Raw genomic sequence first — 22,649 nt, 5'->3', positions numbered from 1 at the left:
TGCAAAGGCCTGAGAACAGTTCCTCTCCAAGCAATGCAACTGACCTCCCTGGAGAGGTCATTGCAAAAACAGCAGCTGTTAAAAACAGCCCTGTTGAGTCACTACGGCTGCAGAATCCTCTCTGCAGAAAGTTGCTTAAAAGGTTACAGTCCAAGCCAGAGGAACAAGACAAGCTATCCAGAAAGGTACAAGGTTTCTGCTGACAGATTAAGCTTTATAGCTGGATACAGTTGATTTACAGGTACTGCTCCAGCTTTCACTGAATAGCGGAGGCTGAACTGGACTCCTTAGGACCCATACCACTGGTAGTTTAGCATGCTGCTTTTCCACCAACAAACTTTCAATTTTACACAGGGGCTCCTCTTTGGGGTTGCAGCAGCAGCCTGATGTGGCATGCAGATCGGAAGGGTGGTCACTAGACCAAAAACTTAAGTGAAGTCCTCTTGTGCTGGCAGATTGGATCCAGTGGCCCACTTCAAATAAGCAAAGAATTCTGTTTCCTGCAACGCCTGAAATTTGTTGCTACTTAGTGGTTTCCATGAAACAAACTTGTGTCTGCCAGATCAAAGACTGAATGGGCATGGGACTGACCCAACCCCACATTCGCCACCCAGGTCAGAGCAGCAGGGACACTGATGGGGATGCTTGAACTGCAACTGCCAGGGCTGATACTGCTCTGGGGTTAAAGTAATTCAGCCTCTTAAAACGCTGGACACCTCATGTACTTATGAACCAATGCTAAGAAGGATATTCAAGACAATTTAGTCCAAGTTGTCTGTAAAATGCTATTGGACCCTCATAGTAGGTGTGGGGGTGTTATAATCCAAAGCTGCATTTGGTCCCCTTTTTCTTCCAGTCACTGGACTACCCTCAGGATCCCTCACCACTTGAGTGGGCTCCAGATATCTACACTGGGCTCTACACTCCAAGGGCGAGAGAACCTTAACACCAGAGCACTTAGCACTGCTTAAAGGCTCATGTCAGAGCCTAAAAAGGAAGAAAGAACCCTGCAGGAGTGAGAACGTCTGAAGACTGAGCATGCATGTGCCTCCTACCTCTCTAGGGCCAAGTCTATCAGCAGAGAAGGAAATTACAGAACCTGTTGTACTAACTGTGGCAAAAACCACTTCCCCTCACAGTGAGAAGGGACAAAATGCTTTGTGCAGCAAGAAAGATGAAACCACAAGCTCTAATCATGTAGATTGCTGCCATCCTCGCCCCCACACTCAGCACCTGCAGCTGCATCTCACTTAACCACCTTAAGCTAGCAGATCTAGAGTTTTTCAAAACAGCTGATCAGTAGCTATTTAAAGAAAGGTATAAACATGCACTGGCCACCAGAAGTTCCAGAGAGCCTGCTTCATTGTGCCTGAAGACACTGAAAAATTCAGTCTGGCAAACTGCAGAACAGCAACACAGATGATCCTGCATCTCAGTAAAAGTTAGAATGGGATGACAGGTGGAAGAACATGATATGGATAAGGCACAGGACTGGCAGCTACGAAGCTTGGGCTCTATTCTCAGCTCTGCCACAAGTTTAGTGTGTGACCTAGGCAAGTCACAACCTATGTGTCTCAGTTTCCAGGGATGGTATGGTATTTACCAGAGGTGTTTTTTAGCATGTAAAATCATGGTTTTTACCACCGTAGGAAAAACGAGTTAGTCTCTGTTTAAGGCATTTTCTACTTTAAAAACAGATTCATTAATGCACACTGCATTACATTTAGTTTTAGTTATGTATTCAAATTGTGGCTACATAGGGCAGTAGATTAATTTAGAGCTGTACAAAAGAAAAGTAAAATTGCAGTGAGCACATTACTAATGTATGTAATTATAACACTGAACACTGGAACGCCTATACATTTTGGTCCAGTAATTTCTCAAGGAAGTTCTACAGGTCGTGACTCATTTCAGTTTTCAATATTGTATAAACAAAAGTTGAAAACATTCGATTATATGAAAACAATAATGCAGAGCGGTAGGCTTGAAGTATTAAGCAATCAGGTGCACAGAGAGTTGCAGCCTAGCAGTCCAAGTCCATTTGGCCATGTCACATTCTGTAGCAGACAATCAACTTTGGTGCACTGGAGAGACTGAGCCTATTCCTATTGCAGTTTTGAATGGATGTATCCCAAATTTGAAAAGAGTCATTCTATCCTTGCTGATCTTGCTGGATACTGATGCAATTCTTTTCCCCAGTTTAAATCAGGCTTCAGCCAGTATTTTACCAGTGCCCTGGCCTAAACTAGTTTTCCCCAGGGAACTGCTAACCCTGTCAGTTTCCCCATCTACAAAATAGTGGTGATAATTACTTATTTCACAGGTGTGCTGGGAGGCGTCCTTTACTCTTGTTTGCAAAGAGCTTTCAGTCAGTCAGATGGAAGGTACTGCTACCTCACTGGCATAACTTGCTTTAGGCACCACACTGGTTAAATCCACATTGAAAGTAAGGGTCAAATGAACATATCAGCATTTAACATACTGTGGAGAAGACCAGCTGGAAAGCAGAGCAAATGCCTAAAAAATTAACCTTTTAGTTGCAGATCCTAAACACTGGGGTTACATTTCCTTACTGGTGCCAATATGCTTTAAGAGACCATCTCCCACCCCAAAGATACAAGGCAAAGGAATTCCTTCCCTTTCTGTTCAGAATGCCCTCCAACCCCTGAACTGCTTGTTGCAGCAGAGACCAGAACAGACAAGAATATATTTAAACAGGACAACGGAACTTGGAAACCAATTGAGAATTTCCTGCAAACAGCCCAGTAAGTAATAAACTGCTGGAGAATGAACACTCCATTAACAGTTTTAATGTGCTAAATAAATGGCTGGTTAAGTGAACAGATGCTCTTATCCTTCTAAATTCTTCCACATCTCCACATGCAGAACCAGTATCTGTTGCCATATAGTAATATTTACGGGTTGCTAAGAGTTCCTCAAAGTCTGGAGCCTTTCCATGCTACAGCAGAGTGCTGTATGGCTCGCACTGAGCAAGTCCTCTGTGGGAGCACCCTTGACTTCTTGCTGTGGCACAGAGCCCATGAGTGTTATATAAGGATTTGGCCCAGAGCTGCAAGCCACCAAAAAAAAAACCACCCCTAACACTGAGCCAGTATTGAAGCAAAGCATCAAAGGCCATCTGCCTCCAAACAAGGCCAAGAGAATTCTAACTCCACACCAAACCAGAGTGAAGTGAGGCTAAGTAGTAAGAGGGGAAGGTCTTCCTAGAAAGTTGCAGCGGAACAGAAGAAAGCTTGATGCCTTCTTTAACAATCAGTTTATGCAGCCCCAGTCCAGCATTCTGTAACCCTCCCCATACCTCAGACCTTGCAAAGGTACCTTCCATACCTGGGTAGCTTTGTCATTCATGCATGAAGCAAAAGCTCCATCAGCATCCCGTGGCCACTGTCCTAGGAGGTACGATCCAAGGATGGTATCTAGCGAAGAGGTGCGCCTCACTCTGGGCGCTCTGGTCCGGCATGTCTTTTCAACAGCAGTAGCACATGGAACACTAGCTAGAAGGAAAAAGCAGAAAAATATTAAGTCTCTGCCCATAACTAACACTTAGTGCTTTAAATGTCTTCCATTTGATACAGTGCAACCAAGTGAAAACCCATTTCAGGGATGATGAGAGCAACCAGAATGACAGACAGGGATAGAGAAATTAGTTCAGTTACTGGAAGCAACAAGAGAAGTCCTATTATTCCTAATTAATCCACTGCACTCACGCCATTATAGTAGCAGAAGCTTGTATGCTCTCATTTGCCATCTCCCAGCCTGAATCTAGACAACAATGAAAGTCCTGTTACTCATGATCAACTGTCAGAAGTCACTATGGTTGTTGGTTAGTTGGGTCAGGGAAGGGAAATCTGCTTAAATGCCCCCACTACAGAGATCTATGCTAATGTTTATCAAAATAAGATTCTTTTCTTAGTGCGGGAACTTTTATTTCAGTGCTGAAGAAGCTGCTTGAAACTGTTGATCAGAAATTCCAATCTAACTTAAGAATTGAAGGTAGTCACAGCTCAATGGCATACTGAAATATTTGGCACATCTACAATATTTTTGCATTAATGCTGTACTGTGCAAACATCTATTAAGCCCTCATGGCAATGTTGCCTAGTGGCCCAAAGTACACTACTGAGTCAGAAAACCTGGGTTCTAATCTAAAACAATGACACTGCATGCAAGCTGGAGTTTGTGTGCCTCATTTTCCTTATCTGTAACAAAAGAAAAATTTACTTGAGGCACTTCGGGATCCTCCAATGAAAGGTGCTATGCAAGCATTAAGGGAGGTGAGTAAATACATATCCCCATTTTACAGAGCAAATATGAAGCAGAAGGGTAAGTGACTTGGTCAGTGTCACAGCCAGAACTAAAAGTCAGAAGAGTCCTGGCTCTCTGTTTCATGCTCAGTCCACTGGATGACTATGTTGCCTATTCAGAGAGCAATATTTTCACAACTGCAGCTTTATGACAAACAGAAAAGCTTCTGTAAACACCACCAGTGTAAGTTCCCATGTCAGTAACTGTGTGCACAGACATGCTTCCATTTCATGCCAACAGCTAAGAGTACAGAATGCCAAACTTCTCTCTTGGCAGACACGCTGAAAGAGGGAAGATGTTACATACAACCTCACCCCCCAGCATATTACATTCCTAGTCAGCTCTAAAGTAGGTGTGCACTCCATGTGTGGCCAGACAGAACAGTGTAGTCCCCTTCTCCCTGGAACTGCAGTGCAGGGACAGAGAACAGCAGGGTTTTTATTACTGATGAAGTCAAATGAGCATTTTCTATTCTATAAAGAAACATGCAAGCTGAAGCCAACACTAGGGGTTGTTTGCATTTAATTTGATTAAACATGTAAATTAATATGCAAATTAGAATCAGCGCATTGGCCTCCTGGCAAAGAGTCAATGAGGCCTTGGACAGCCCTGGTTCAGGTGTTTTATATATGTACCCCCCAAATTCAGAGCCCAATGGGTAAAAACAATTTAGCACTTGGTTTTAAAGTGTAAATTAAGCCTGTATTCCAGTATTAATATTTCTAATAATTCCAGTACTAATATTCTAGTAATCAAATGATTCAATATACAAAGGCTTGCAGTCCTTGCCACATGGCATTCTAAGTGCTCAGAAATGGCTGCCATCTGTTTACTAACCTCTGTGTTTCTGGTGAGATTCCTTATCAACTTAATCTGTGTCATCTAAAAATGACTTAAGTAATAGAAATTGAGTTCCAGGTGAGGCGGAACAGAAACAAAAAGCAACTTGCCATAGAGGCCTGTGGTAGGGCTGGAAAAGATTTAATATTTGTACTGCAATAGGACCTAGCTCTCAAATGGGATTTTGAACGGCCCCATAGAAATATGAAGACATGGCCCCTGCCTCAAACAACTCTCAGTCTGAGAAAAACCACCACCCTAATTCTAGTTTAAAAACCTGCTCAAGTGTTAGCAGTTCCTTTCAGTGAGTCACTGCCCCACAGGCTGCATCACTTGCATCTCAATTATATATGGCATCAGCTGTCTCCTCAACTCATGCTGGTCCCCAAGAATAGGTTTCTGGCAGAAGAGTTAAACATGCTACCATAATTGGACAACCCCCCCATCTCCACCACCCCAGAGTCCACTATATCCCAGAGATCCCAGCACAGGTGCTGACTTTCCAATGTGCCAGCGGGTACTCGACCCCCCACTCTGCCCCCCAATCCACCCCTTCCTCCCCAAGTCCACATCCCCTTCCCACCTCTCCCCACTCCCTCCCCTGAGCACAGCACATCCTCGTTCCTCCCCCCAGAGCCTCCTGCACACTGTGAAACAGCTGATCATGGCAGGTGGGAGGCATGGAGAGGGAGAGCTAATATGGGTTCCCCTCACCCCCATGGGTGCTCCAGCCCCAGAGCACCCACTGAGTCAGCGCCTATGAATCCCAGAAACTCCCTTTACACCACCACTGAAGGTCCTCTGTGTTGCTATAGCCATCACCTGCTGATACATGAGGATGGATGCCTTTCCATTTGCAAACACTCAACTGGATTGTGGGGATGATCTGGCAAATGTCAGCTCCACTCCATTCTAAAATGACTTCTACAGCATACATGAGAAATGAGTGTGGGCATGAACATGGTCTCTTAAGACAGCTATGCCTGTTGCACAGAGGAATCTCAAATGCACAGATTAAAGTCCTGAGGAGGGAATGTCTACTCAATATGTAAGTGGCTGTACCTCGATTCCTTCTCTCAGATGGAGCATCCTGCCACTGCAGGAGGTCAATTCTGCAAGTGGACAGTGTTGTTCCCTTAAAGGCAGTAGCAATCTAAGATGGGGAAAGGGTGTGGGAATGGAGGCAGTCAGATGGCAGGGCTTGTGCTGGATGAGGGGTGCCCGCCCCGCCCCGCCCAAGTCAAAGTGAATAGGCCTAAAAAAAGCATCGGAGACAGTAAAACAACATTTCCAGCATGACAAAGAGGGTGCATGAGAGAAGTCGAGGCAGGGTGGAGTGTCCTGTTTACAGCAGTTCTATTATCATCCTATTGCACTAAGTCCAAACAGCCCTGCCACCTGGCTGTAGGCTCTGGATTTGGTCCAACGCTAACTACACAGCCGACAAGAGTGAAGTTTGAGGGCTTTCGATTTTCATGCGACAGCAAAGCCACTCAAGATAACAGAACCGTCGCTATATCTCAGAGACCCACTTGGTTGTCTCTCTCTGCTGCACTAACAACTTTTGCATAGTCCCTTTTACTCACTCAGGTCAAGTGTGACCTCATCGTTAAGGTGGCTGCATTTTCAATTCTTTTTTTTATACTAGAACTCTGGACTCTATCCCTATCATGCACTGGGCTCTCAGCAAATATAGCTTTCTAGGGAGTTGTAGGAAGAAAAAGTGCCCATCTCATCTTTATCATCTGCAGGAGGACATATCAGATCCCTGGACAAATTTACTAAAAATTGTTAAAGGGACATCAGCAAGACATTTCTAGCTGGAAATGTTGTACCCAATACAGTTAGAGGCAACACCTAATATACAAACAGAAGTTAGCAAAAATATTTCCAGTAGTTTTGCATTTGTATATAGTTTATTTCACAATCCCCCTTATAGTTTCTCCCTTGCAGAGCTAAACCTTATCAAAAAGGGGAGCAGAACAATGTTCTAAAAAGTTCACGGACATGCAGTTTAATCAGACACTGAAGTCTTTCGAAACATGTCAACTCTTAAGATTAACTGTGTCCCTTTAAGGATCTAACAAATGGACAGAGCTTAGATAAAAGTCAAAGTTAAGGCTGAACTGATGCTACACTTATCTCACTGTGCCTGGCTGTTACAGGTATACAGTGGAGAAATTTTACTTGTGTGTGCTGTGATATGTGGGCACATCAAGGAGTTTGTTACAATTCTGAGCTCATTAGCTCAAAGAATCTAAACATTTAATGCAAGAGGTCTACCTTTTTAGAGGCTCTCATGAAAGTGAGAATCCAGTAGAGATACAGCCAAAGCCACTCCCATTCATGTGAGGATTACTAGGGTCAATAACTGATTTATACCGTGCCTTCCAGCCAAGTATCCGAAAGCATGCAACAAGCTTTACAAGCTACATACGAACAGTTCACCTCACTTGGGCAGAAATTTTTCAAAGCATACCGTAAATACTTTATATCCAACTGAAACTACAGGAGGAATTTTAGGCAAATAAAATTCCAGCGGGGTGCTTGCATTCTATCATAGTTCTTGCAAACTACAACAGGTACTTTGATTTCAAGTCATCTAAAAAACCTCCCACAGCACAGTGAAACCTAACATCAAGGTAGGCCATTGGCCAAGTATCTAAAAAGTGTGCCCCCCTCCTGAATTAGCAACAACAGTTTCTCCATCTGGATGTTCGTTGATGTTCTCCTTTCTAAGGAGTCACGTCCACACTGGAAAGCTGTATTGCTTTAACTAGACTGCCATATATACACCAGGCTAAAAAGTGTTCCGTGGCCAAAAAAGTTTGGGAAATGCTGCTCTAGTCTAATGGACCACATTTTAGAGAAAACTCAGGAGTCCACAAACCACAGTCAGGGAGACACTTCATCTGACATCACTTTAATTGCAGGCATCAGACCTCCAGATACCAACAGATATTTGCTACCTTAGTCCTACAGAACGTCAAGATGTGCCATAAAAGCACTATCTAGATGTTTCTAGTGCAATGATCAGCAGTGAAAGCATTAATACTGACAAAGGTGATCAAAGCTGAAGCTTCAGTGTTGCATCCTATTAAGGAATGAGATATTGGCATCAAGTTATTTCAATTTTTTGGCAGACTCAAGACAATAGTGCACCATAGCTTAAATTGATAGAGGTCTTTTGCCACGAACAAGGCTAGAACATTTAATAACTGATCAGATTCTATAGATTTCTCAGTTTTCATTTAAAACTTGGCATGTATATTTTGCAGACTGGGCAGGTGCAAGAAAGATTTGTATCTACATTTCAAGTTACGCGGCAGCGCTGGCAAATTGCAGCATCCATTAATCCTGCTAGCATCATCTATCATCAGAACAAAGGCTAAACCAAACATTTATTATTTCCCAGATGTGGCTCTTATCTTTCATATTCTGGAAGTGATAACCAAATCTATAAGAAGCTACTCTCTCCCTTAATGCCTCTCAATAAGAATATTCCATATGCTGCTAAAACAAAATATATCATTAGGTGCTCCCTCCTCTTCAAACTGCTGCCAGAGCACACCTTGATGACATCAAAAGGTTTGAGAACAATTTAGTATTATGCAATATATAGGTCTTTATCTGGGAGTTCTGCAAAGTAGTGTATTGGTAACTTCACATGTCACAGTTATGATGAAGTTTAAAATCCTTGATCCATACTCCTGTGCTTAGCACACAGTGAACTCTACAGAGAGGCCTAAGATTTTAGTCTGAAGGAATTAATAGGAATTTGGGGCATAGTCAGGAGCTGATAGTCAAGATTGGGATCAAGGTGAGATGTGGAGGTTGGTAGTTTTCAGGATTAAAGCTCACATGGATGTCACAGAAAAGATAGAGCTGTCTCTATGGGAGAGGACGATAGACAAGCCTTCTGAAGCAGAAGGGACAAAGGGCAGATCTAAAGTCTGTACCAGAAATGAAAGAAGCATTTGTAAGGGACCCCAGAAGAGAACATGCTGAAGATGCTGGCTTCTTGTTCAAGTCACTGAAGGGCAGAGCTATTTAGGTACTAATAAGCCCCTAATCACCATAGTATTGGAGGAACTCCCAAGTACAGGAAAATAGAAATAAACACTGAACTGGGTATGAAGAAAGGGATCCATGATGCAAGATAAGGAGCAGATTAGCTACTGAGGCATCTCCTTGTTCTGAGAGCTGAAAACAGTAAGGAAGTGCTGATTCTAGGGAGGGAAGCCCGCTTTACCCAGAACATAGGTGTAGAAAAGGAAGACTATACTCACTAATAAACATTGGGGGGGGGGGGAGGGGGGGTAAAGTCAAGTGAGACATCCATTGATAACTTATGTAAACCGTACAACAAACATGAGTAGGTAGACAAGAGAATAATTTGAACTGGAAGAAGGTTCCGCTAGGGGGCTGTTCATAGTAGTGAAAGATTAAAAACCACCAGGTTACAGGGGGATTTAGGGAGAGGACAAAAATGCCCACCCCCACCCATTAGCATTAACATTTCTCTGTAGCACAATTAGCTGAAAACTTCTACAACTCTTGGCATACATTCTATTTTAAGATGAAGTCTCTGCACAAAGTAAATGTTCTACATCTCTACCTGTTTTTCCTCCTCCACCTTTAGAATAATAATCCTTTTACTTGTAAAATATTTACAACCAACAGTTACACATTTCACATCCCTTTGTTCCATTTCAACAAACATATACAAACTGCACAGCCTTGGGAGCACTGAAATCCACTACATCTTCCGGTAATTAGGCAGAAGCTGAGGTTAAACCACAGTACCCCTCCGACTCTTGCAAAAGATCTGTGCCCACAGTTCCAAAATACCCAGACTCCAAACTCCAACACGGTTTCAAGACCGCCAACTCCAAAATGCAACCCTCTGAAAAACATGCAAGAGCCTTCCCAGTCATCTAGCTTATAGGCTGAATCAGGTGGTTAAGCTACCATTTTGCACTGAAAGAGGCAGTCCCTCCATGATCTTATGGAAAAGCATTTTCATTCACTCATAGCCAAGGATAAGGAGCAGTGTATGACAAGAGGAGTTACCAGATTAGAGAGCTAGACTGACATTAGTTATGACCCAAATCAACTTCTGTAGGCACTGCTAAACTGGGCTGGAGTTTTAAGATCTGGCCTGCAAGCAAAACGAAAGAAATTGCAGTCTTTGTAACCATTTCCCTGGTTACAGGATGTATTCGAATGCAGCTGGGGAAAGCTGTCCAAGGAAAAAAGCCATCTGCAGATGTAATTTAAGGAAATTATTCAATAAAGAATACTAGAAGTTCAGGCTTTTCTGTGGCACTCAATCAAATCGAAAGACAATGCATGCATTAAGGAGCAGCTCCACTGAACACAAACACAAGTTACTTAGGGTCCAAGGCTGCAGCTAAACACCCAGTTACTGGAGGAAATGAGCTGAACTTTTCACCTTTTATCTTAATTCTCTAAAGCTTATTTTAGAATTAGAAAAAACAACCAAACTTGAAATCTTTGGCTCCAAAGGACATTCTTAGACCTGGTCTGGTGTGAAGGCACTCTTCAATGGGGGCTTCAAGCAAGTGGGTCACTTATTCTGACGCACATATGCAGCACTTCTGGACTGGCTTTTATGCTCTGCAAGGTTAAGGGTGAGCTGGCAAAGAACAGGTGGGTTTCTGCCCCAATATGGACCATATAAGGGTTGCTTCAGAAACAGGTTTTTACTTGTTTTTAACATTTGAAATTTAGGTATTATTAACTCTTTTACCTAGTAGATTACAGATGACTGGAGAACTAGTAGGATTATGTCAAATACAGGAAGTAAAACCCTGAGCAACTGAGAGGAACCAATTTCTAGTCCTTGTTAAAGACTGGTTTGTTTTTGTTAAACCTATTTAAAATAAAACACCTGATAAACAGGAGTAGAGATCACTAAGATTCAACTTTGTCCTCAACTAAAGGATGAGGAAACACCCATTCAGTCCTCTGGGTCCTTGGAAATATCCTAGTAAAAACAGACCAGATTTGATACTGCTGATATTTCTACAGTTAAAAACAAACAGAAAAAACATGCAAGAAACCTTCCAGGCCTTGCCACCAGCTTTTGGTGTCCAACACGAAGACAGTAAGTAAATTTTGCAGAGTAGGAAGCATAGCAGAAGTTTACAAGTTATAGCATGACTCCAGCGCAAAAGTAAAAAAAGCAAGGAATTACAACACACAATATGTTACCAAAATCTCTCTTATGGCTTTGCTAATTTGGGGAAAAGGGAAGTGCGGCAAATGAGGTCAGCTTGCTTTTAAATCAAGGGTGGGCAAACTCCGGCCAAGGGCCGCATCCGGCCCTTCAGACATTTTAATCTGGCCCTTGAGCTGCTGCCAGGGAGTGGGTTCCGGGGCTTGCCCTGCTCTGCATGGCTCCCAGAAGCAGCAGCATGTTCCCCCGTCCATCTCCTATGCATAAGGGTAGCCAGGGGCCTCCACATGCTGTCCCTGCCCCAAGGGCTGCCCCCACAGCTCCCATTGGCCAGGAGCCATGGCCAATGGGAGCTGCAGGGGAGGTGCCTGTGGACAGGGCAGCATGCCGAGCTGCTTGGCTGTGCCTCCACATAGGAGCCGGAGGGGGGACATGCTGCTGCTTCCGGGAGCTGCTTGAGGTAAGTGCCACCTGGAGCCTACACCCCTGACCCCCTCCTGCACCCCAAACCCCTGCCCTGATCCCCCTCCTGTACCCCCACCCCCTCATCCCCAGCCCAGAGTCCTCACCCCTCCCCTGCACTTCAACACCCTGGCCCCAGCCCAGAGCCCCCTCCCACATCCTGAACCCCTCATTTCTGGCCCCATCCCAGAGCCCTCACCCCCTCCCATGCCCCAACCCCCGATTTTGTGAGCATTCATGGCCCGCCATACAATTTCCATACCCAGATGTGGCCCTCAGGCTAAAAAGTTTGCCCACCCCTGTTTTAAACATAACTAGTTTAAACTGGGATTATTTGTTTTTGTACCCAACTACTTGCCACAGGAAAAGTTATTTTTATTATGTATTATAATGCATTACAGTAGAGTCTAGAGGCCTCAGCTAAGATCAGAACACCAACATACTAGACGCCTTACAAATACAAGTAAAACAGTCCTTGGATTTAAGAGTTTACAGTCCCAGTCCCTAACAGATTACTGTCTCCAGTGCTTCTGGCTCTGTATCATATTAAAAGCAATGTTATTGAAATGTGTTGGTAGACCATTGGAAACTCTACTGTTTACATTCTGATGGATAAGAAAGGATCCAGAGACAAACCCAGAAGTCCATCTCAAGAGAGCAATTCAGATATCCCATAAAAGCCATCTCATTCCTTCAGGGCACACACTAATCTCAAATTTACCCAATAGAAGCAGAATTTTAAAGACTATCCTGAATTTTTAAAGCAGGGAGCAGCTTGTTTGATACAGAACTGTCAATACAAGTCAAAATTAATGACAGGTGGGATCACATCCTTTATTTCCCCGTTCCCAGACTTGTAAAGAGGCCAGCCAGCAAGCTGAGAGCAGCAAGTTTACAGTGAACATATGATCCATATCAACTGAAGACATCAACACTCTAAAGTGGCTCTAATTACACAGCTCATGACAAACTTGTTCTACACTTAACATTACACCACCTGTGTTTTGCATCTGGCCTCAAGTCAGAGCCTTATACTGTATATAGCCATACTTCATAGAAGATAAAGATAACTGACTTGATTGCATAGGGCAAAGGTGAACTGCTTTTGTCTAGAGCAGCAGCAAGATTATTAACTTCAAGATCTTCCCATCTTCAGGCTAGTCCCTAAGGATGTTCACTTTCTGGACAACTTCCTCCCTGTCCCTAATCCCTCAAATCCTGTCAATCCACACACACACACTTGAAAAAGCCCTTAAGAAAGAGGGAAAAGCAGCAGGATGTCCCATAACTTTTGCAATAGTTCAGCTTTATTCCTTCAATTTAGCTGAGCAGAGTTTGTGTGCAAGTGTCTTTGCTGTGTGACATAGCACAGTATCATCCAAGTTATGCTCTGTTATTACTGAAGTTCATCCCATGAGTTCATAGTGTCTTGAGTTACACCTCCTACAATTACTATTTTCTCACTTGGAGTGAAAGTGGATCAATACTCCTATTTTTGTATGGTTGACACAACCTGACCTGTTAATCCTGCCTGAGACATCCCTCATCCAATACACAGGGTTACCAGTAGACTGCCAATTAGACAACCATAGACTCACCCAGGAATCCAAGATCTGCTGAATGAAACCAGTCAACTTATTCCCATCACAGGGAATGATTCATTCCATACCTACTAAACACATGCACGTGAAGCTTTATTATATAACCAGCCAACAGGCACATGTTCCACCAGAGGAAAAAATCAGACCAACAACGCAAGAAATTAAATACTGAAGGCCACTAAAGTTACTCCCATCATTACTAGCAACAAGATCCTCAGCCATGCTCACCATGGTATCAACATCACATGCACATATCTTCCAGAAGTCCAGAAATCCCTGGGAGGGAATACCAGAGTTAGCAGGTGAGCCATTACTGTAAGGACATCTAACTTTTAGCCAACCTATATTAAACTGATCAGTTAATTTCCACAATTCCTTATTTAAAGTGAAGGATAGCTGCAGCATATGCAGACTACAGGTGCCAGCATGAAATGTTTTACTGGATCTAAGTAATCACTCACACAAAGCAATTCCTTGGGTAGGCTGTGGGCCCCACTCTGACCATCCCTGCATAAATGCACCTGGGGAAGTTACAGGTGTTACTTAACAGCACAAAGGAAAACCCAAGAACAGCAAAACCACAAACACCTGGGCCACTATTTTGGTAGCGAAAGCCTTCATGTGTGTCCTCAGGGTGAACACAAACCCTGCAGCAAATGTCCAGTTAGTAAATCCAGAAACAGAGGCCTTCAAGTTAATTTTAGATCTTCTATGGCAGAGGTAAGGAGGAGGAGAAATATTAATTTACCAGGCTCTGCTCTATCTATATCATGTAGACAAAGTCCATTCACAATGCTTTCAAGTGGTAAACAGACATTTTTCCTCCTAAATGTTTTAAGTCTGTGTATGCTTGGCAGAATAAACTGCTTATGAAACCATGTCCCAACCAGTTTAAATCTACAATATTCTCCAGACATGGTTTCACACTCATGCCATGATAAATCTTGATTTGGTAATTTTCTCATTTCTTCACTGGTTTAGCAGGATCTAGATTTGGCATCTCAGAAGCAGGCAAATTCAGACAGCAAGCTACAGAATCCTAGCTAGATGAGTCACCTCAGTTAATAGCAACTTCCTGAAAAGTTAAAGAACACTATATAATTCTATAAGCTACAGGACAGAGGAAACTTTGTCCTGGTGAAAAGGGAATAGTTACCAATAAGTGATCATGTCCATAATTCTTTTCTTTACCAATATAGCCTCTATTAAGCTGACAGGAGGTATGGAAATTGGCAAAAAGTCATCCCTAATCAAGGCTGTCCCCCAAGCACAGCTACATGCATGCACAGATGAAGACACTCTGCCTGCAGCTCTACTCATCTCATACTATTCCCTCTCACAGACTACACTCTGCCACCAATAACTGACTTTTATGCCCTCCACCCACTATGCACTTTTTTCACGCCACTCCCTATATGATAGTGTCTCTCCTCCAGTGGACCAAGAAACATCCTCCCTTTCCTCCAAGACTCCCCTTAAAATGCAGTTTGTGACCACCAGCTTGCACCGCTAACCCATCATCCCTGACTCACCACATGACCTTTAACACAGCTTACATTATAGTATAAACAAAAGTTTGTTATTTTTATCATCATCACTGGAACTATTGGAACTAAAGATCATTGGAACTAAGAAAACAACTATGAAGTCGCTTTGTTTTTATGGTGCACTGCTCCATCCCCTCCTTTTTTCTATGCGTTGTCTCAGACTGCAAGCTCAGCAGGGCAGGTAGTTTGTCCACCTACATTTATAAAGCACCATGTACACCAATGCTGCCACGTACATTAAGTTCCAAGTTTTCTTAAGCAGCTGCCATTTGCAATGGTCAGTCTGGCAAGGAGAAAGCTCAGAGGATCTCAACAATTTACTTTAGACAATTAGAAAGCCACGTTTAAGCCATCTGGTGCAAGATCTCTAGAAAGCCAAGACTGCTTGGTTCTCATCCCAGTAGATTCAAGGGCATGAAACATGTAGAAATGTATTCATAAGTCCCTGTGGAGATTAGAGTCTGGATACTAAGAAGGGAAATTTTCCAGTTAATGTGGAGCTCAGAATATACTTTGGGGGAAACTGGAGCTTCACACAGCACAGCTTTGTTTACAGTGAACTAAAATAAACCTAAAAATTTCCAAGGAGCTGATTCCACCTTTGTGAGAACATAGGCTCAACTGTTACTGCACCTACGGAATTTTGATAGCAGTCTCAAAGCCAATGAATCAGTGCAAAAGGAGACAGTAGAGGTGAGTCTGGCCCGTATCTGAATGGGATCTTCAAGACAGGGTAGTAATTTACCTACCTTACCAGCATAAACTACACCACTGAAGAGATAAGGGATGACTGAAACCATCATGGCTACCTTCACTGCCACACACTATAAACTTCAAAGCATGAAGACTTCTAAACACCAAGACAACAAACCCTAGTCTCCGCAGAATTGTTTGCCTGGCTTCTCCACTGCAGAATAGCTAGGCAGTTTAGCAGAAGCTCTTTAAGGGGCAGATTCAACAGCTGCTCCCTATTTTATTTCAGCAGGATTTTCTGTGAACAGAGCAGCTGCAGAATCAGACTGGCTCGCAGACCGTCTTTCCATGTGTCAGTCGAAGCCATGGAAAGACACACAGCTAGTACTGGAGAAACGGCTTCAGCTTTTTAAAAGTAACCCATCTCAGAAGGCCAGCAGTCAAGCCACTCATAAGCCATCCAATAAGCCAGGGCACAGGAATGAGGAAAAAATTGATAGCAACAGATTTCAGCACTGAGATTCCAAGATTGCAGTGAAAGTTTTAGAGTTAGGGAACACTGATACAGTTTTTAGTTAAACCACAGCTAATTTACTGCAGTAGCTTCCACACATACAAATGGCAAATTGAAGCTTATTGTATGAACAGTGACTGGGGCACAGCTATGGAACTTTAAATACATCTCAAACTGTATATGAAAGAGATCAAGAGGAAAAATTCAAGCTGCCAGAGCATGAGCAGTGAGGGCACAAAGCCAGGAAGAAACGAAGACCAGCAATTCCTGTTTTTGAATAGACTGTCAGTGGATTTTCAGCCTTCTAACCCTCAGAAAACCTACAAGCATCCAATGCCATGGCACAGGGCAGTACAGAGCCACAATGAGACTCCACAATGCAGCCAGCAGAAAAAGCTAGCCTACATATGTCCTAATTTCACAATAATGTTTTGCTTTAATTTTATATGTTTTCAGACTGTCATATGATAAATTGCCATATTCACAGCAGTTTCATGTCAGTTTCAGCGTAGAGGTGGCATAGAGGGGGGGATTAGAGCTCAAAGAAATGTGCTGTTTATTTAATGAACTCAGTTCAAGTGTAAATTGGGCATAATACTCTAATGGCTTCTCTGATCAATACTAATCCTCACAGTGGCAGGAAAAACAACTAGTACTATAAGCTTCATATAATGAAATGCACAACACTTGTGAGAATTAATGGCTGTTCCTCTTTACAAAAGTGATTGCTCTAACCCACCCTAAAGTAGATTTAAGAACTGGTGCATGAAACCAGATATAAAAGCATTTCAAACAGATGCTGTCAAGGTTGGTAGGCCAAAATTTGATCAATGTTCTTTACTATTTGAAAAGCCCATGTAATCCTGTGTTTAGTCCAAAAAAAGTGTTACACTGCTCTTTCAGTGTTTCATATAGTAAGGAAGATTTCAGCAGCAGCCCAGCACTCATGAGCAACCCTAAAAATAAAGCAGCAATCACACATGAAGGAAAAGCATTTCCACAAGCTCATATAAACCCTCCAAAAAGGTTATACTTCGTGATTTTTTAAAAAAAACTTTAGAGATACCTCGGCAATGCAGTTTTGGGATCCATTATGGTTTACAGTACATATGAATTTAAACGATTGCTTCTGTATCAAGTCAAGTGACCTCAGTAATAGGATGTGCTGTTCAACTCCAGATATAACTTTCAGTTTAGCTTCTTTTAATTGTGACCTAAAGCCATCTTAAAATAAGGCAACTTGTTATAATGCAAAAGCAAATTTCCCCTGCCTCAAACAGGCAAATGTGCAGAAGGGACCACAAGAGCCCAAAGATGAAAGCTCCTTATTTGTGCATGTAATTAGAATGCCCACATGGAATTTTAAACTTACTGCATCTACCGGAATGGTTTTAATGCAGTCAAAAATATCTTCGTTAGTTTAGCTCTTGTTCACCTTCCTCCTTCTACTATATCTTTGCTTCTCATCCCAAATCCACCCCCCCTCCGTATTTTTTCTCCCATATCTCACCCATTCCAGGTTCTCATTACTCTCATTTCCACCCACTCAACTTATATTTAAAAAGCACTCACAATTACATACTCATTTTATGTACTTTTCTTACATTGATACTCTGAAAAGAGACTTCCCTCACTGAATCTAAAAGTGCTTTACAAAGGTTGGTAAATATCCCCATTTTACAGACATAGGAACCAGCAGTGTGATTTTTCTCAAAGTCAGTTTCAGAGGTGGGAACAGAAAACAAGCCCCAGAGCTCTAGCCAATACTATTTCCCGTCGCACAGTACTTGATAAGGATTCAAATTACCTTCCTCTAAAAAAATAACTTGCACCACTATATAATTTCAGTTTAAACCTGAGTCGCAGCATCAGCCATTTGAACTCTATGTACTCGTAGCTTGGGCCAAAGTCGCTCTGCTCAGACTGAGGATACGGTTAGAATAGAAAGACTGTAAGCTGTAAAAACAGGAGTACTTGTGGCACCTTAGAGACTAACAAATTTATTTGAGCATAAGCTTTCGTGAGCTACAGCTCACTTCATCAGATGCATGCAGTGGAAAATACCTTATGCTCAAATAAATTTGTTAGTCTCTAAGGTGCCACAAGTACTCCTTTTCTTTTTGCAGATACAGACTAACACAGCTGCTACTCTGAAACCTGTAAGTTTCATCAACCAGAGAGCATGTTTAGACTAAGATGCAGGGGCTTTCCACCCACACCCTTAAGGAAAGCAGCGACTACAGTTCAGATTTAAACTCAAAACTAACTTTAAAGCCAAGAATGGAGGTTCTAGAAAGCCAAGATCACCAGAGTTGCTGTTCCCTCCTCCCTTTCTCAGCATACAGATCCTTCCATCAAAGATTGTGTAGCTAACAAGTTTTGATCCCTATGCTGGGTGGGATCATTGGTCAGTTTGTCCTCCATCTTGCCAAGTTGATAATGGCACACTTAATAAAGCTTTTCATCTTCTCTTTACAAACATTAAGTAATCCTCCTAACCATCCCTGTGAGGGAAAGTACCTTATTTCCTTTTTAAAGATGGGAAATGGAAGGCAAAGAGCTGGATGCACTTGTAGAGTTATGTCACCATAGGTGGACATTAAGCATTTTATCACACACTCACTGCCATGTTAATTAGCCACTACAAGTAAGCTATTTTCCCACCATTAAAAACCAGTCACCACAAAGATTCCAGGCTCACCTACAACTCAGGTACACACTATGCAAAACTGAACCTTACCTAAGCAACCAAGTATAAGCCTCTCCATCACAACCCTCAGGCAAGAGCCAGCCAAGGTGCTTTGCCATATGCCCTAACGGCTAGATTAGGCTCTGCAGGAGTATAGCTGAGGATGCTTTACTGGGTGGGCTTTGTTCACTAGCAGCTTTTGGTCTTCTTCCTTGTGTAAATCCCATCAAATGGAGTCTGCTCTACAAGTCATCTCTCTCCAAATTAATCGATTTAGTGCCATATCCTGTATAGCCCCGCATGCCAAAATAAAGGTCTTCTTTTATGAGATCCCACCACTTCTTGCCTAGGCCTCTCCTTTTCCTTCAATCTTGATCTGTTCAACTCTTACCCACCCCAGTCTGCTTGCGGGGCTACATAATAATTACCCCTGCAGGCCCACACACCTGTTTACTGCACATGCAAGAGAAGAAAGAACTTGGGCTGGCAACAGAGACAGAAAGGGGCCCCTAAATGGCAATAGGTGGACAAACCCTCCTGGCCAGTTGTCAGCTGGGAACCGTCCACAGGGAGAGCCGGGGTGAGCCGGGCAGCCCAGCAGGAAGCTGAACGGCCGCAGATAAAAGAGGTGGGGGTCTGCTGCAGGGGGTGCACCCCAGGGCCCGACCAGCCCCGGCGGCGCTGCTGCGGGAGGGGGGTGCTGCGTCGGAGGGCTGGTCACGCACAGCTGGGTCCTGAAGCACGTGGCAGGTGGGGGCGCGCGCGGGCTAGCGGGGCCCCCAACTGACACGGGGGGGGGGCGCAGAGAAGAGCTCTCCCGCCCCAACGGCCCCCCAACCCCTCGCTCCGCGCCCCCCCCCCGCCCCAACGGCCCCCCAACCCCTCGCTCCGCGCCCCCCCTCCCGCCCCAACGGCCCCCCAACCCCAACGGCCCCCCAACCCCTCGCTCCGCGCCCCCCCTCCCGCCCCAACGGCCCCCCAACCCCTCGCTCCGCGCCCCCCCTCCCGCCCCAACGGCCCCCCAACCCCTCGCTCCGCGCCCGACAGCCCAGCCCGCTCCCTCCCATTCCCCCCCAGCACCAGGGCTCGCCCCCCCCCCAGTTTGCTGCCCCCCTCAAGCCCCCGTTACCTGCCCGGCCGCCGTCTCCGCCTGCCCCGCGCCGCTGCTGCAGCTGGAAGGGGATGGTGGCCCTCAGCGGCTGCAGCCCCCCCACTCCGCCGCGGCAGCAGGAGGCCCCGGCAGCCCCCGCCATCCCCAGCTCGGACCCAGCCTCGCCCCTCTCCTCCCGCGAGCCCCAACAGTAACCAGCGAACCCCCCCTCGCGCTGCTACTTATCAGCTCTTCGGGGGCCGAGCGGACCAACGCACGCCGCCGCCCATTGGGCCCCGGCGGCGGCCAGCTCCGCCCACCGGCCAATGGGGGGCCGCCGCCACGCCCCGAGCCTTGACTGGGAAGGAGGAGACCTGCGATGGTCCCGCCCCTTACGCGGGGTCCAATCAGAAGAGCCAGAAATGATAACATCCCACTCCCCTCCTATCCCGACCAGAGAGCAATCAGAGGAGCACCAGATGGGCAACCCACCCTTCCCAGAGACCAATCAGAAAAGGAGCAGCGTACGTAGGACCTGCCTTTCTTCCGCATCCAATCGGAATTCCAATTACCCCCCTCACTCCAAGCACCAATCAGAAACGCAGGACATGCTTGTGCCTCAATCCCGCCCCCGTGCCCAATCAGGAAAGCAGGCGGTACTAGGGTCCCGCCCCCACCCCAGGAGAGACCAGGGGAGCGCTGTCGTTTAGCGCCTGCCGGCTGGTTCGCATCCTCAGTGGAGAGACCGAGTTTCTTTTTCACTTTTAGAGCCAGCTCCTGCAGGGCAAGAGGGTGAGGCCTACACCAGGGCCACGTGGGGAAGGTCGCTGTGGTACGGCCTGCCTGCGCCGGCCACACATAGGATGTAGTCGCCAACACAAACCATCTAGTACACGATGCGATATATACACCATGTTTTCTCAGTTCTTCACCAAAAGGTGGTTAGGAGGGGTTGGGAGTCAGGACTCCTGGCTTGCGCCTGTCTCTAGAGTGCAAATATTGTATACTAGGAGTTACTAAATCTCCTTGGCTGAGGCATCACCACCTTCAAAAACTGAACATCAAGCTCACTACTGTAGGAGCTTCTTAGACTAGGGGGAGTGGAGGTTTAGTTCACTACTACTTTACTACCAGGACAAAGCAATAGTTCTGGCAAAGTGCACACCTAACAAGAAACTTGGTCTCTTTGTTCTGTCTCCAAAGTGATTTATTGATAAAGGGTTTGAGCTCACTTGATGACATATAAGCAAAGCCAACACGATTATCTTCTCTAAATACTGAAGAGAAATACCATTGTATTAGGAACTTGGGTGTACTGGACCTCTATGTCTAGTACAGCAAAACCTTTACTTACTTTGTACCTCTTTTATGAGGAAAACATTTCATTATAATAGGGTCCCACTGTTTTGCAGTTAAATAATTGTTTAATATTGGAATGAAAGGAGCATAGAAAAATAGTTAAGACTCCTCTGGATTCAGGAATTAATCTATAATAGGTGCCTGATCATTTAAAGGAAGGGAGTATACCAACTGCTTCCTAATACCATATGAAATAAACTATGATAAACAATTTTAGCTGAAATACACCCCTAGATCCCAGAACTAAAAAGCTTGAATTTGACTGTTATTGTTGCAAGGAATAATAGTTGTGTTGCACTACTCGGATTGATGTCAATGAGAAGCTTGAGGATGACAAGATAAATGACAGCAATGAGACCATAAGAAGTAAGTGTTCACACAAGTGTACTTAATTTCATCTTTATCAATTTGAGTATTCCCAAGAGATGTCAGTCCTTTATTCACACTAAAGTTACAGCAAGCATTCCCCATTCACTTCCCTACCCATGAGCCTTATTGACTAGCTGTCAGAAGGTACCAAGTTTCAGTCATTGCTTTGAACACTGACTTAGGTTTTCACCTCTTCCAGGAATCCTCCAAATCATTTAGAGCCCCTGCTACTGATTTATCTACATGCAAAAGGGGGGAGGGGGGGAGAAGAAAATAAGGTAGCTTAACAAGTTCAGTTTTTAGCACTCTTATTCTTAGAAACCTTTTTAAAAAAAGAAATAATTTTACAGGACAATTAGAAGTAACAATCCATTTCTCTTGACACAGTATACCAAGCATATATTTGCAGCATCATCCACTTTATACTTCACAGAGGACATGTTTCTTTGAGAGCATGTTTTCTTACTGCCAGTACTGTGATATAGCTAGAAGAGCATTATCGTATGTGTCACAGCTAAAGAGAGAAAGCGTACTGCTAGGTGGTCCTGATAAGCATCAAACACAAAATAAGAAGAAAGTTGTCCCAACCTCTGAAATTTTAGAATAAAAGCTATCACAGAGGGGATGGGGGGAGGGAGGGGAGAGAGAGAATATTTGCTCATATAGCTTAATTGTCTGGACTAAGGAAAATATTTTAAATGTTTAGGCTGTAGGACATGGGTTGCTCAATTTAAAAGATATTACCTATGGAAAATATATTATGCAAGAACAGAAATCAAAGGACACCCTTTCAGTCTTTTTTCACAAGGAATTCTGATTGCCCTAATAATGATTGGTGGCATAGAAAAGAGAAGACAAAAATACTGCTGCCACATTTCATAACTGCAAGAAATCCTTCTCTTTAGAAGATGGTATATTTGTATCCACTTTAGGGTAATATTATAGTTTTTGACTGAA

General features: G+C 44.1%; 1 protein-coding gene across 29 annotated transcripts in view; it reads right to left on the bottom strand.

Annotated features, from left to right (window-relative positions):
* Positions 1-22,649, bottom strand: part of FAM117A (family with sequence similarity 117 member A) — a 50,919-nt gene that overhangs the window by 8,917 nt on the left and 19,353 nt on the right. For 28 of the 29 annotated variants that reach the window (XM_074940878.1, XM_074940877.1, XM_074940880.1 and 25 more), the window contains one exon: positions 3,349-3,515. In XM_074940878.1, coding sequence (XP_074796979.1) covers positions 3,349-3,369 — 21 coding nt within the window. In that variant the 5' untranslated portion in view covers positions 3,370-3,515. Of the gene's footprint in view, positions 1-3,348; positions 3,516-20,003; positions 20,122-22,649 lie in introns of those variants that run through there. The other variant, XM_074940885.1, reaches the window with a different exon arrangement.

This window comes from Natator depressus, chromosome 27 (assembly GCF_965152275.1).
Source record: "Natator depressus isolate rNatDep1 chromosome 27, rNatDep2.hap1, whole genome shotgun sequence".
NCBI classification, from domain to species: Eukaryota; Metazoa; Chordata; order Testudines; family Cheloniidae; genus Natator; species Natator depressus.
This window is presented reverse-complemented; position numbering and strand designations above follow the sequence as displayed.